This window comes from Artemia sp. Qi Xiang Cuo, chromosome 20 (assembly GCF_049724085.1).
Source record: "Artemia sp. Qi Xiang Cuo chromosome 20, ASM4972408v1, whole genome shotgun sequence".
NCBI lineage: Eukaryota > Metazoa > Arthropoda > Branchiopoda > Anostraca > Artemiidae > Artemia > Artemia sp. Qi Xiang Cuo.
In genome coordinates, this window is record NC_142813.1 from 44,692,840 (window position 1) to 44,705,741 (window position 12,902).

General features: G+C 34.5%; 1 protein-coding gene across 1 annotated transcript in view; it reads right to left on the minus strand.

Moving 5' to 3' along the window:
- Nucleotides 1-12,902, minus strand: part of LOC148940258 (NFX1-type zinc finger-containing protein 1-like) — a 156,246-nt gene that overhangs the window by 70,090 nt on the left and 73,254 nt on the right. The window contains exons 12-13 of the mRNA XM_089106117.1: nt 11,935-12,088; nt 2,883-3,163 (exon numbers count right to left, since the gene is read on the minus strand). Coding sequence (XP_088962243.1) covers nt 2,883-3,163; nt 11,935-12,088 — 435 coding nt within the window. The remainder of the gene's footprint in view (nt 1-2,882; nt 3,164-11,934; nt 12,089-12,902) is intronic.

Consider the following 12,902-nt stretch of genomic DNA (forward strand, 5'->3'; position numbering starts at 1 on the left):
AAATGATAATTGTGGAGTATAACGAGACAAAAAAAGTAGATAATACACTACATACATGAGTACATAAAAAATAAAAACTTCACAAGAGCAGAGTAACCAAAGAAAAAAATACATTCAAGATACAAAACACGAAAAAGAGAAAAAAAAAGAAAAAGAGTGAGAAAAAAAGAAGAAGAAAGAAACTATTTATGGCAAAAGACGGACCAAGACTTAATACAGTGGACCAGGACTTAATGGACCATCATTTAATAATTTAGAACTTCATATTTGAAATGTTGGAATATTATCTATTCATGAGTATAACGAATTTAAATTATTATTGCTGAAGAAAAAAAAACACTTCAAACAACAGCAAAAGAACAAAAACTACAGCAAACGAATAAGGCCACTGTGGGCTGACAGACACTTATATGTAGACTAAGGTAGTTTGCCGGCAAGTTCAGAAAGCTTTAACCCAATATCCGGAAGACCGTAAACAGATATGATATTCCGATTTCTATACCATGGAGGCAGATACAATACAAAGCAGGAAAATCGGAAATAACATGAATGAACTGATCTGAACTCTTTTTGGTGAAAAACAGGGTAAATTCCAGACAAAAACAAAACCGAGTGATCCGTAAAAACCGAATATAATTTGCAAGAGACTTTTTATTGTATCTACCTCGATTAGCAACAATTTTAGAATAACTTGATTGAATTTTCTTCTTGTTATCAGCGACAACTTTCTTATCGACTATTCTATTACTGATGTTCCGTCTGCTTCCCTAACGTCATATGATGATCTAATCAACATCACACAGCTTAAAGTCTATCGAAAATTTGTCTTATTTTTCCTAAGGTCTCGAACACAACTTATAAATAAAGAAAAAACATCCAGCGGCTTCAAAAGTCGAAGCAACATTTTGCCCCAACCCCTAGCCCAAGTGCAAAATTCGACGTTAGCTTTTTTGGAGCACGTTCTCAAATACGTTTGAGGGGTGGGGCAGAATCCTCTTGAAATTATACAAATTTGCCGAATATGAACTATATTCTTTGTACAATATTTTATTTTTAGAATACAGCGTCTCTTTAGGGAAAATTTATGAGACGTTATTTTTTGTGAGGATTTGTGATTTATAATTCGTGATTTATAATTTGTGAGGATTTGTGAGACGTTAGGGTTTAAGTGCTTCAAATACGATTGAAGTTTCTTATACATCTATCGATGCCTCGTAAATAATTCTACTGCTGATGTTCCATCGGCTTTAGCAGCTTGATATGATGATTTAGTAAAAGTAGTCCCATATCTTAAAGTTGAATACTTTCCCAGTATACAACCCGTCACCCACTTTTTCAAGTCAAATTGATCATTTCCGAAGCTTCCATGTCTTGTTCATATTTTCCCGATACACAACATTTTTCCCAGTATACAACCATTCACCCATTTTGTCAAGTCAAATTGGGCATTTCCGAGGCTTCCATGTCTTGTTCATATTTTTCCGATACACAATATTTTTCCCAGTATACAACCCTGCACCCATTTCGTCAAGTCAAATTGGGCATTTTCAAGGCTTCTATGACTTATATTTGCCCTATAATCAATACTTTCCCAGAATACAACCGCTCACTCACTTTATCATGTCAATTTGGTCGTTTTTGATGCTTCTGAGTCTTCCTCACTGTTCTTTCGATAATACTTGAAAAGGCAACTTCAACTGGAACTGGCAGCTGAAACTGGCAGCCCACTGGATAGTACAATTTATAGAACATCACAAACCCTTGTCTAAAGACACCCTCTCTCATTTTCCCCTTTACTTGGTCTCTAAGTGGTTTTAGTAATAACATTGTAGTGCTGATGCTTAATTTAATTTACCTGCTTCCTCTACTTCTTCTACTTCTTCTTAATTAAATTTAAGAAATAGAAGTATGTAAATTGCCTAAGAAATTAGAAGTAGAATTAATTTTTTTTTTAGAAATTAGAAGTAGAGTTAGAAGTAGTAATAAGAAATAGAAGAAGTAGAATTAATTCTATTTTTAAGACTAGATTGCTCAATTTAATTTACTGCTACTTCTACTTCTTCTTAATTAAATTTAAGAAGCATAAGTAGGTAAATTGTTTAAGAAATTAGAAGTAGATTTAATTTTTTTTTTTTTTAGAGATTAGAAGTAGAAGTAGAATTAGAAGTAAGAAATAGAAGAATATAATTAATTCCATTTCAAAGGCTAGATTTCTGAATTTAATTTATCTTATTCTTCTACTTCTTCTTAATTAAATTTAAGACGTAGAAGTAGGTAAATTGCTTAAGAAATAAGAAGTAGAATTAATTTCCTTTTAAAAATTAGAAGTACTATCCCGAACAAAACAATCAACTTAGAAGAAAAACTACAGAGGGTACTTGTCATTTGAAGGGCAAATCTGTAAGCATCTCTTTCAGGGGAAGGTAAGCACCAAAAATACAGCAGAGGAAGATGACAGCAGTTTTACTGTAGTTTTGAGGTGAGATCCTGAATTTTTTAAAGTTATTTTAGATTTTAGAAAAATTTGTGTGCCCTAATCTCCAGAACAAAGCAAAGAGCTGAAAAACTAACAATGCCAGAGTAATCTACACATTGATAACCCAAAATCTTGAAATTCGGATGAGATTAAACTTCTGATGAATATCCAAACAGTGAAAACAGATGGACATTCACATTAAAAAAAGGAAAAAAAAGAAAAAAAGAAAAAAAAGCAAACATGCAGCAGTTAAGCCAAGAACCATGTCAGCCCCAAAGTTTTCGGTTTAAGCAAAGTTAAAAATAATAAAAAATCACCAGAAAGCAAGCATGTAGTAGTTAAGACAAAGAATCACGTCACCACCAAAAGTTTTCAGTTTAAGCAAAATTAAAAACAAGATAATTACCGCACAAGGTGCACAGGGTTGGCCGCACTGCTTCTTGCACTTGCTATGCGGACATTTGAACAAGCATTTTTCCTTACACGGAGGACAGGTCGTGGAGCAGCCCTCTTCACAAACATGGCCGCAGACTAGTTGTCGACCGCATTTTTTACTGCATTGCTTATGAAGTCGACCTTGGAAGCAAGCTCCACATTTTCCACTACAGGTGTGACCACAGCTTAAAAGACTTCCACATGGCTCTTGACAAAGAAGAAGTAGACTTTCATTGGATTCTTCTGTAATAGCTGAAGATACAAAAAGATGAGAATAAAAGCAATAATAAATTAAATTATCACGTAACAAAAACTGCAACAATAAATTAAACTAAAACTGGACGCATTAATATTAAATTAAAAGCCCAATTTTTTATAATTGCAAGTGCAAGAATCGGTCAACGCTTTAATTCTGCAAAATAAGTCAAACATAATATTAACTTGATAAGAGGTAGAGGTTAAGGCGTTTCTCTGTTTTTTTTTTTTTTTTTTGTTTTTTTTTAACGGGTTAAATGCATAATTCATTCATCTAACACTACATCTAGGTCAGTTCTGTTGATTGTTTTCAAGCAATTAAAGAGTGGTATTACCAAAAACTTTATAATATGTTATCAAGGTCGTATCCAGGGGGGGGAAAGGGAGTTTGAATCTTCCCCAAATTTTTAAATTTAAAAAAAATGCAAAAAAACAAATTTTTGGTGTTTTAAGGTTTTTTACCCCCCCCCTCTGCTCGAAGAAAATACCCCCCCCCCCCAAGCAAAAATACTGGATAAAGCCCTGTACGATAAACATTAATTATTGTTAGTTGTAAGTGATCTCCATGCGTTATTTCTTCTTTTTTTTTCTAATACACCTTGTATAGACAGATTTTAGTGTAACGCTTAACTTGGGTGCTTAAGTTTCGCTATTTGTCATTGCAGGCCGCTGGATATGCCGTAAAACGAGAAATCGAGAAACTGGGCTGCAATAGCAATCAAGGGGAAGAATGTTTTGAGCATCTAAAAGGATTGTTTAGAGAAATAAACAAGAGACTTTAGACAATTTTTTAAAGTTGACGAGACAAAAATCAGAAACTAGAAGCGCAAGATTTCTGCAAGCACAAAAAAACATATTACTTGGTAAGTAAATCCCGGCCCAGAAAACCAGATACGGATAAGACGCCAATAAGTTTGACTTGGAAGGACATTCGAGTGAAAGTGATTCCTCTAGGCAAGAATGAGAGTGATTCCTCTAGGCCGCCATCTTACTAGTTCATTATTCCAATATAGGTAATCTTGTTGGTAATTAAATAAAAAAAAACAGTTTTTTTCAACTGAAAGTACAGACCACCATTGAAACTTAAAACAAATAGAATTTTATTCCGTACATGAGGGGGCTGCCCGTCCTAACTACCTAGCTTTTCACACTTAAGTTTTGAAGTACTTTAAAGAGCTTCTTATTCTAATTAAACGGCACTTATGTTTAAGAAGCCGTTCTTAAAGACTTTGGACAAAAGGTCTAACTTTAGCATAAAGAGCAAGGTATTGCGGAGGGGGCAGCCTCCTTCCCCCTCCTCAATTCTGTTCATTTCTCATACGGAATAATTCCTGTTCATTTTAAGTTTTAATGTTACTCTTTAATTTCAGTTGAAAAGCTTGCTTTTAATTTAATTTATGATCATTTTTTAAATATTACCGGAAAACCCACCTCAATCCTCCATTTAAACCCCCCCCTCCATACAAAAGTTACTCCTGCGTAATCCCCCCCCCCCAAAAAAAAAATACCCGGATAATAAAATTTCGCTGAAAATTCCCATAAGAAATTTTCCTGCAGGCAACTCCACCTGGAATATTGTCCTTTTTTCATTTGAAAAAAGACTGTTTTTTATTCGATTTCTTACTGCTTTTTAAATTGTACCGGAAATCTCCAGAAATGCGCTGAAAATTTTGCCCGGAATACGCCCCCAATAGAAAGTTTCTTCTGCAGAAATTCCCAAATTGAAAATGTCTCCCGCGGAAAATCCATCCCCATGGAAAAATACCCAAGGAAATTTTAACCCCGAGGAAAATGGAGCTCCCATGGAAAAATCCTCGAGGAAATTCCAAACTTCCCAGAAAATCTCCCCTGGGGCCCATCAACATGTAAAATTAAGTCGCGAAAGAGAAAGTAGGATAAATAAAAAAGACTCGTATAGAAATTGTGGCGAATCCCCCCATGTAAAATTTCCCCTAGAAACCTCACCCCCAAAAACTTTCCTCCCCACGGAAAATTCTCCCCCTGGAAAATCCCCCGCTCCCTCAAAAAATTATCTGCATACATCCCAAAAAGAAATACTATGCGTAAACAATGGGCTAACTTCACAACTCTCAACCCTTTCCCCAGGGGCTGTGGGGGTCATGTCATCTCCATAGGCATGGTTATTTGACATTTCAACTATGATGGGCAAAACGACTATCATAAAATTTTGATCTTGTGACTTTGGGAAAGAAAGGAGCGCGGGAGGAGGGCTAGTTGCCCTTCAAACTTTTTGATTAATTAAAAAGGGCAGAACTTCTAATGTCCGTTCGAATGAGCCATCTCCCTATCTTCTAGAACCATTGGTTCAATATAAACCCTGAAAAAAAAAGAAATAAAATAAAACAAACCCGCATCCATGATTTCTCTTCTGGCAAAAAAAAAAAAAAAAAAAAAAAAAAAAAAAAAAAAAAAAAAAAAAAAAAACAGCTGGGAGCTTGAAGCCTCTACACTAGGTTTTCTGATACAGCGAATCTGATGGTGCAATTCTCAATTCCATGAATTTTGGGGGTGTTTTGCCCTTCTTTAAAAATCACGGAAAGCTTCTCAGGCTCTTAGCTTTTGATGGGTAGGATTAAAGTTTATGAAATTTATATGTTTTGGTATCATCATAAAAAGCCATTTCTTTTGATGTATCTATTGTTATCAAATTCCGTTTTTTTAGTTTTGTTTACTATTGTGCCAAGTTGCTCCTTACTTACAGCTCGTCAAGGACTTTGATTGTTAAGAAATTAAGAGCGGCAAAGCCAAAGATGCTTGAATATTCTACACGTCAAATAACGCTATTCCATGACTATCTACTTCAGTTCTGCCCTAGGGTGGACGGATGATAGACTATCTATCAACAAGTGAAATGAAATCATTTTCATGCCATCCTGAAAAAGGCTTATGCCAGCTTTGCCTCTCACTCTGACTATCTGTCTTGGTTTTTCTCCAATTAGTCATGGCTTGATGGCAACTTGATTTTCATCAAGTCGAGGCCGAAGGCCGAGACCGAGTCCGTTGATCTTTGAATTAAAATCAAGTTTTCATCAAGCCATGACTAATTGGAGGAAAAGCCAAGACAGATTGTCTGAGTGAGAGGCAAAGCTGGCAGAAGCCTTTTTCAGAATGGTATAAAATCCGCGCATCCGGTCATCAGATGCGATCTCCATGCATCTTCTTTTCGTGATAGACAAACACCCAATTTATGAAGAGAAAGGAGAACATATAAATCTAAAAAATGTCTGTAAGCAAAAATTTTGTACTATATCTTTAAAATCAACTAAACATAAATCTAATTTCCATAAATATATAACCATAATAATATGAAGCAAATTAATAATTTTCACCAACCCATTGAAATAAAAACAATTTATAAGTAGTTTAATTAAAAGTCAGTCTTTCTGACGTGGAATTAGTTTTGCCACCCACGGGGCACGCGAAGGCCTTCTAATGTCATTTTCCCGACATTAGGAGTCTAATTAATGTATTTTCTGATTAAGTTACGACCACGTGACGAAAAGCACAATTAAACTCGATAGGAGAAATGACTGCCTAGAATGCAGGGATCGGGGGATAATCTGACTATATTTAATTAAAAAAAAAAGTTTGATATAATACAGTACGAAGTTGCTAGGTCTTATGGAAAATTGGGCTTTGAATTGTGAAAACACGCAAGGTTAAACATAAAAATAAAAAGTAACACAAAAAAAACTCAATAAAAAACACAAGTCTTGAGTAACCAAAATTTCACCAATCCACCCACCAGGACCGAATAGATCAAACATGTTGCACGCCTCAACTAAATGCGTTGTAAAATTGTGTCTGCCAACCGTTAGGCCTTAACGGCAATTTGTTGTCCTTAACGTTTGCAACCGACGTTTATAAATAATACTTAACGTCAGATTTTTGGCTTGCTATTTACATGCCTGTGGCTAATTACGCATTACTGTCAGTACATTCCTAGCCACTCTGGCATAAGTGGTAATCATCAGGTTGATGAAATAGCAAGATATGCTATAAATATTGACCAGCCAAGTGGGAGACCAATCCCAATTAGAGATATTTACCGATGGAGGATATCAGATATTAATTTTAATAAGATTAATCCTATCTTTTCCCCCTTTCCCAATAAGAATCTTTCTAAAATTTATCATAGAATTCGTTCTGGAACAAATTTCCTTGCATTCTCATATAAGTCTTCTAGTTCAAGTGGTTCAATTCCCCTGTCCCCTCTTTGCAGGCATTGTAATACGAATAATGAAACAATTGACCATTGCCTATTTGAATGTAATATGCTGACGTCTGCACAACATACCTTGCTTTGCAAACTGTTAAAATGCTTCAAACACCACAAAATCTCACCATCAGCCAAGAGCCTAGCCAACTATACCTGCACAGAGAGCACAGAAATCGATATCTATCATCTTATATTTGAACTCCTTGAGTCAAAAGATCTACTGAAAGATATCTGACTATATCTAACAAATAAGAGACCACCAAGCCAGTAGCTATGTGGCCCACAGAGTGAAGCAAAACGAAAAGGGCTAAATAGTATTAACTGAATAGCCCGCCTGCTGTGAATTAGAAGAAGAAGAAGTAATGATAAGCTCAGACGAATGGGATATTGTCCCTCAGTCAAAATGCTTAAAGTTTTTTTTTTTTAAGGCGAAATGATTTTACGCTTAAAATGTTTTCAGGCTATAAGCAAAACCTTTACAATTAATAAGCAAAAATATTGTAGCTTTTTCGAAGCCAAAGTATTTCAAAAAGAAATAGCTTCAAACCACCTTTATTTCATATAACATATAAACATGTATACAAATTAAATGAAAAATGAATCAATGATATAAAAATGAATGAAATAAAAAATTATAATGTATGATTTTATATAAATATTTCATATGAAATCATACAAACGGCCTGAAACAAAAAATGAGTGCTATGACCGACATTAAGGAGTCACCCCATGTCAATCGGGGGTGTCAATTGGGTGAGGGCAATTTTCTTCATCCCTTAGATTTTTAACCTCCCGTCTTGATCTTGGAGATAACCTTTTTAGTATTTTTATTAAAAAATAAAATTTTTTGGTATTTCTATTAATTTTTTTTTTTAATGCCCCTCCTCCTGGACTTTGAAAAACATCCCCGTCCCCTGTGTTTTCGTAACAAAGATTATCTTTGTTTGTATGACAATGAAGATCGACATGCCAAGTACAAGATTGACAGATAGTCTGAAATAGCATTCATATCCTTGCAGCAACATTCCCAATTGATTCATTTTTCTCAAACGAAAAAATGTTTCAGAGCAAGGTTTTCTTTGGAGTTGGGCCTTCTTATTTGCTTCCACAACTCTCTTACATTTTTTGTTCCATCAAATTTTTGACTCCTTATTTTAAAAAAAGGAAGTTGGTTTGGTTTGACACTAATGGAGTCGCTGATCTTACTGGGCACACGAGGATATATCTTCTTCCTCAGTCAGTTATTTTCAGTTTGCTGTATCTATTTTTTGTTTATCTTGTTGTTGTTTTATTATTATTTTTTCAGTATGCTTGTATTGTTACATCATAATACATGATGTGAATATATGCGAAGGGGGGGGGGGCAGGTTAGAAATAGGGAAACTAGGATATTAAGTAAGCATACAAATAGTTCAGCAGTTAGACGTGATTTAAGTTTGTTTTCTTTAAGAAGTGGTAGGCTGATTAATATGGTTATTAACCAGCCTAGGGTGCAGGTGGTGAAGGCGGCATTTATAAATGTTGAAGTGTTGTTCAGGTAAGTTGTGGTCGCACCAAGTTAAGAGTATATTGGACCACTGTGGATTAGGTTATTTGGGGGAGGGAGAGGACTTGAGGATATGAGGGACCTAGTAAATTGATTAGTTGAAAGGATTTTACAGGACCAGGGAATACAGGCATGGTGGGTCCATGGTAGCTTTATTGTTGGTCAAAGGAGATTTAGGGTAATTTTATATTTTTTAAGGTGGATTTAAATAAATTGCCAATAAAGTTACTAATTGGAATGAGGGCTGACAATTTGCCACTTGGCCAAAGAAGAAAGTTTTTTGGGAGGGAAAGGTCAAAGGCTGGTCCGTATTTTGTCCTATATGTGGAGGTTTGAATGAAGCCATATATCAATTGAATGACTTGAGAATTGCAGCGGTTGGTAGGGAGGGTTTTGATATTGAATGGTTGGTGAAAGTGTGAGCGTATGAATCTTTTTTGAGTGAGAGAAATTGGGCACGATTTCTCCGTCTTGCGATAGAACATAGCCAGGTTTCTGTAGGATTATGCTAGTAATTTTGTAATTCCTGTGCTTACGATATTTGATAGGGACATTTTCCCAAAACAATGAAGGACAGGGAGGAGGGGCTTTAAGCGCAAATAAATTTGATTCTATTATTCTACTCTATACGATAATTAAGCAGAAAGTGAAGGATATAAAAATGAAAGTTCAAGAAAAATGTTCAACATAAGCCCGTGAAGACAGATAGTCCATAAAGCATTGATCTTTTTCACTTTAAAAACGAGAAGAAACTATCATCTTGGAATGCGACTGCCTTCGTATTGCATCGTATCTACTAATATTTCTATTACAGGTCCATCTTTAAGGACTTTTTTACCATTTGGAAATATTTAATGTCGATTTTAATGTATTTTCACAGAATTTTTCCATATTTCACAGTCTTTGTGAAACACATTTTGAAGTTTTTTTCTTCGTGAATTTTGGGTGTTTTAGAAACACTTCTGTGAAATATATTCTATTCTATATGGTGTGCACTCTAGGAAACGACACTTTTTTGGTGCTCGCGATTCCGTACCTATATTAATATATAAATATATTAATATATTAAAATATTAATAGGCAACCTCTTTGTAGTTTGTTGGGTCTAGTTCTTGCTTGACTTCAATTCACCTTACTTGATTTAAACTTAAAATTGAAATGCAGCACATTTTCAGTTGTTTCTAATTGAAAGTGAAGTGGACTACAGTCTGAATAATTTTGTGTCTGAATAGCTTTCGTCAAAATCTTAAAGAATTTATTTAAAGGATTCTGTAAAAATCCTACCCATCTAAAATTTACCTTAAGGTTGAATTATTGATAATAATTCGTACTAAATGAATATCATAGAAAAAAATTATATTTTGGAGGTTGAAGAGCGTCCATATTATTTTAGTGAATGTCAACCCACTAAACAAACAATTAGGAATCTATGCTCGCTCTATTGTTTCGCAATTTTTTTTTTTTTTATAATTATTATTTATTTTTTTTACATCCAATATTCATTCCTCCTAGGATTATATCTGCAAATATCGCCATCTATTTTATTCCTAAAATTTCAAAGATGGTAAGTACGCCGAAAGTTATAACAAAATAATGCCTAGGGGATTATCAGTCTTTACTATCAGATGATAGTAATTAATTATAGATTGTTTACGTGTTTATTTTTTTTTTCTTTAAAGGCCTCATCAACTGAAAAATTTGATATCTAGTGTACCCTAAGTGTTCATATCTTATTTCGTAAGTATTGGATTAACGGCCTCCAGGACGTTGTGATGCTGTTGTGTTGCTACAACATGGTTCGATCTTTGGGTTTCGTATTACCAAGCTAAGGTCAAAACCACTGCCCCATCACAGGACAAAATCCAAATGAAGCCTTCAGTACACGACAAAGACAAGATCTTTAATGAAGATTAACATTATGTTTAATTAATGATTAAAATTATTTAATATTATTATTAATACAATATTTAATAAAGAATAGTCATAGTTACCGCAAAGCGGCTTGAACTTATATCCTTCGAACTCGAAAGAGAGAACTTGAACGTGCATTTTCATGGCATCATCAGGCTTCTTTGAATTTAAATTTTCTACCAGAACATTATCCAAAAATAGAATCACGAAATTTCCAGAAGAAAAAACGGAAAGAGACACAAAAGAAAATGAAACTCACACTCACATACATACAAAGGTGGATTAGTCTAACTTTAGAGAGGTTGAAATAGCAGCAATCCATAATTTTGTCATTAGGTTCAGGCTCTTCAAAGATAAAATAAAACGTTTTCTTTTAGTATTTTCTATTATTTTGTTTTTATTATTTTTCATTTTTGGTAATATTTTTTCCGAACGCTTACAGTTCGACCAACCAAAGTTCACACATCCGACAAGCCCGATTAATTGTCCTAAGTGCTTCGCGGGATGCTAATGGTGTTATAGGTTGGGACGATTACTACTTAAAATTGTTTGGGTTAGTTGTTGGATAAGCTATACCTGCTAACCCCAGAGAATGCAGGATAAGTGAAGATAATTTACATCATATGTAAACAAAAAATTCAATCTTTTCAAAATTAAAAATAATATTTGAAATTCTGTGCAGAGAACAAGAAGGGAGAGCTATTGTAAAATGTGTCACACCTTGAAGGATTTGAAAATAAGCTATACATATGTACTTATTTGAAAATAAGTACACGTGCTTAATATTTTTATTCGCCGTTATTATTTTCATCATGTTTCAGTCAACAATTTGCCAAATAAGTACATAAGTACGTATTACAACCTGGGAAGTCAGTGTTAAGATCACACTATTAGTGATTTTATTTTTTCATGTTTTGGCAGAGAATTTAAATTAAAAAAATCTGGTAACAACACGGCAAAAGATCGATCAAAATATTGCTTGATCAAAATATTGGTGAGCTTAAACAACTTCTTCGAATCAAGCAATAAGTATGGCCTAAGAAACTATCTTACAATTTGCAAAATAATTACCATTCTTTTTGTTGCAATAAATGACAGTTTTATGACCACATGGCAGTAAATTCGTCAGTTTTACTAGCTCTCTGCAATCATCCACTGAACACTGCTCCCTGCACGCCTTTTTACACTTGTGACCACAATCGAGGACAGTTGGACAGTTCTTAGCCTAAAATTAAATATACATCAGTTTAAAGAAAACTGAAGTTACAATAGTATATAGACCAGATACGGCTAAAAGATGAAAAATAATACAAAATCGAACCTCCTTGGCTAACTTCTCACCATAACATGAACAAACAACACTTTTTAACACAGATGACACAACAAACAGACAAGAGCGAAGATTTAGCTATGGACAAAGTTAAACTGAACACAAAACCTCATCAACTTACATATTTGAGACGCAACGATTATAACTGGTTATGACACGATGTTCCTGCTTATGTGTTCCTGTGATGTTCCTCCCTTAACTTAATACAAACAATTTCCGAGGAACATTTTGGAATAAAAACTGTTTCTTTTTCTTCCCAAGAAATTTAACAGTTTTTGGAGGAAGGAGGTGCGGTTGAACTTCTTGAAATTTTAAATTTCCCTGTATTATACACTTTCTTGTTTTCAGAAAACGGGTTTATTTAGCCTACATATAGATGAGCAGTGGCAAATATACAAAAGTGTGATATTCGTCTTTATTGCCCCGTCTCCATTTTCTGTGCCTTAGCCATATATTGTTACGGCTACAAATAGTCTGAAATTACACTCAGTTTGCTATAAATTACTTCATATTTCACTTACTACCGTGAGCAAGTGACAGATGTTTCGTCGTCAGATAAATTTCGAAGGTCTTATCTTCCATTTAAAGTAGTAGAGAATAAAAACACAACTGGGAGACACATGGCGCATTTGCAAAGATCTAGCTACCCACTGGCGGATCCAGGGGGCAGGGGAACCAGAAGATACAATTGTAACGGATATTGCTAATG